This window comes from Chionomys nivalis, chromosome 1, assembly GCF_950005125.1.
Source record: "Chionomys nivalis chromosome 1, mChiNiv1.1, whole genome shotgun sequence".
In the NCBI taxonomy this organism is placed as follows: domain Eukaryota; kingdom Metazoa; phylum Chordata; class Mammalia; order Rodentia; family Cricetidae; genus Chionomys; species Chionomys nivalis.
This window is the reverse complement of record NC_080086.1, coordinates 104,211,009-104,214,264: the sequence shown is the minus strand read 5'-3', so window position 1 is coordinate 104,214,264 and position 3,256 is coordinate 104,211,009. Positions and strand designations below refer to the sequence as shown.

At 50.2% G+C, this 3,256-nt stretch overlaps 1 protein-coding gene across 1 annotated transcript; it reads right to left on the bottom strand.

Moving 5' to 3' along the window:
- Positions 1-2,564: 2,564 nt before the first annotated feature.
- LOC130882714 (protein transport protein Sec61 subunit gamma) lies at positions 2,565-2,968 on the bottom strand. Its single transcript, XM_057782982.1, has one exon. The coding sequence runs from the start codon at positions 2,929-2,931 to the stop codon at positions 2,725-2,727; it is 207 nt and encodes a 68-aa protein (XP_057638965.1). The 5' UTR covers positions 2,932-2,968; the 3' UTR covers positions 2,565-2,724.
- Positions 2,969-3,256: the final 288 nt, after the last annotated feature.

Below are 3,256 nucleotides of genomic sequence, written 5' to 3'. Positions count from 1 at the left end.
TGAGTAGTAGAAAGATGACGAGAGAAGGGTTGGGGGCGGAGGGAGAGAGAAGAGGTGGACAGAGGGAGGAAGGTACAAACCAAACCAGCTCTGAGTGTGTCATCTCCTCCCACCCCTAAGCAAGGGCACTCGCTGGTTCCCTTAAGCAAGGCTCTGGCTGCTGACCAGTGGCATACTCCAGGACAGACTGACCTTGACTTGTAGGGCTCTTGACCCCTTGTCTCTGAGCTTCCTTCAACACCTGACAAGAGGCTGTGTAGCTATGACAGGAGCCTATTGTGGGTCCCACCAAAGGACAGCAAAAAGCAAAAGTGGTCCAGACCTAGAGAAGCCCCGCACCCAACCTCGTGGCCATTTTCCGGAGAATGCACATGGGTACAGCCTGTCAGATAGGCCCTACTTTGACAGAGTGAAACTTTGTTTCACACATAAAACCTTCTTTTGTGAAATGTACTTTTAAAATCTATTTTACCCACACTCCCACTGCCCCCTCTTGCTGATCCCCATCCCGTGCTTTGATGCTGCGTGTGTTCTTTTACTCTTATGCCTCCCCTCCTCCTTACAGTCTCTTTTCTATGTTCATGTCGCACACGAACACACACACGTCTATACTGAGCCCTCATGTGAGGGAAAGCAGCTGACTCTTCTGTCTAGTTTGCTGTAGAGACAGGCTTCAAAGGAAGTGTTCAAAGTTAGCGTTCAGCAGCCTCATGGCTCTGAAGGAAAGTTCGTCAAAACTCAAACATCTCTTCAAACTCTGGCTCAAAACTCCCACAGAAGCAAAGCCAGGCACAGAAGGGAAAGGTCGTTCTTCGCGTTCTGATTTTATCAGAGCTTCCTGAAGCCCATCAGTTTTAAAAAATGCATACATTAAAAATGTCAACCGAAATTGTAACTCCCTAGAGTAAAACATTATTTTTTTAAAGTGAAAAATCTCTTGTTTGAATTTAATCCAAACTGATTGAGCTGATTTGAAATGCCCTCACTAGGAACTAATTTCCACTCTCTCCACAGCCACGCGTCTGTGCCTGACGACGGTTTCTGAGAGTCCTCTCGAGGCAAATATGTAATCTATGCTTGCAAACACCGGCTGATAGGAAGTAATTCCAAACATACAGGCAGGACTGCGCACAGACGGTGTCCCCAGAGACACCCCAGGCAGACAGAGAAATGCAGTAAAGAAACAGACGCGGATGGAGAGAAGAACCAATTGAAAGCTCGGGAGCTGAAAAGTCAATAGGCCAGAATGAAAAATTCACCATTCGTCCAGAGTGCCACTTTACGTGGTTGGTGCCCCTGGGTCAGCTGCGGTCTGAAGATAGTAAGTGGAAAATTCCAGAAATAATTCAGGGCCCCAAATAACTTGTAGCACCGTATGTTCTGACTGTCTTAACACATGCACACTGTGTCTCCCAAGGGGACTTTACCACACGTATGTCTGTGGTGGAAAACGCAATACACCTTAGGGTTCCACTCCAAGTTTCTGGGACCCACCTAGGATCCTTAGCCACATCCACAGAGGACAACAAGGCAGACGGCAACGGGACTCTTCCCCATCCTGATCATCTCCCAGACCCTCCATAGCCTCCCTCCACACCAGCGGCATCTCCTCCAACAGAACGCTCCCCACAAATCGACTAAAAACAGCACACACACACAAGCCACCTCGCTTCTCTGTCTTTCTAACAAGCTCGCCGTTCACCCTAGCGGCACTGGGTGTCATGCAGTGTACCCCTTTAGTCCAATCGGCCACACCCGCAAAAACCTTCATTGCGATGTGTCCTTGGTCTGGTCCAAGGCCTCTAGCAGGCCATCATCACTGGGCCCTCACCCAAACTCCCCCTGGAAGTCCCGCTGTTGCTCCAAGTCACGGCCATCCTGCGGTTATTGCTCCACAGGACCGGTCCCTTCAGTCAGTCCCCTCATAGACGTGGTCGATGTTAGGGTGGGCCAACCCAAGGCCCAGGATGTGGGGCTGTCTGCTAGCTGAGTTCATCAGTCGGGGCCACCGGGACCCCTCCCCACCCAGGGCCATGACTTTGGGGCTAGCTCTCCCACACCCACGTCTTGACACATCTTTGAGTCGGGGAGACAGTCTTTCTTTCCCTGAGTGCAGGGACCAGCTCGTATCGAACAGGGTGGAGCCAGCTCTCTGGCAGCAGGCGCTTCACGCTGCTTATTTATACTGAGATTTGTCGTCTACAGGAAGAAAATGTCAACCCCAGCTGAGCAAGCCTGGCTCCCGTGGCTGTGCTCTCCTCCCGTCTTTGCTCCACACACAGCAACTCTCACTGACTGACATCCTCTCATCGGCATGTCCTGCGCCCCCTAAACACTTGTGCAGGACTCCCTGTCCCGTGAGGATGACATTCCTCCAGTGGAAGGGCACGTGATCACAAGTCATGCCAAAAGTCCCGGTGATAACGGCTACAAGGACAAATGAGAGCCACAGAAGGAGAGACACGAACTCAAGACCAGTTAAGTTACAGTCGCGCTACTCCGAAAACCACCGTCCGGTCCTAGACTTTTTTTTTTTTTTTTTTTTTTTTTTTTTTTTTTTTTTGTCATGGGAAAAATGTTTATTTTGAAATTATTTTAGTTTAGAAATACAAAACCTCTTGGGGAGGGAAAAAGGAAAGGAAAACACAAAGTATACAGGCAACTTTTTACTTCATAAGCTTCTCACACCCTTATTTGCTCCTAGTTCCCGCGAAGAGAAAGCATTCAGCCACCCACAATAATGTTATTAATAGGGATATGGATCAGTTTCACAAAGAATCCAATGAATCCCATGATAGCAAATCCTATGGCTGTGGCCATGGCAATCTTCTGGAATTCTTTTCTGTCGGGCTTGGTGCATCTTTTAACCAGCCGAATTGAGTCCTTTACGAACTGCCGACTTGGCTCAACAAACTGCATTACCTGATCCATGACTGATTGCGGGAGGGCGGCTTGAGAAGGCAAAGACACGTAGCTTAGGAGAGGACTCCGGTCCTAGACTTTGAGGTGCTTGAACTCTGAGGGTCTCAGCCAGTTGGGTGAGAGAAGAGAGGCGGGACAGCAGGGACCGGCTGCTCAGCCTCCTGAGGCTTTATGGCTGGCTGCGGTTCCCAGAAGCCCCGCCCCACATTTCCTCATCTTGGCCTGCGATGTGGCACCCACTCCAGAGGGCAGAGCAACCTCTCTAAGACTGGAAAGGTCAGTGGCTGTCCCTCCCCCAGCCAGACGCGAGCCTGCTGAATGCTCCCTTCCTGGA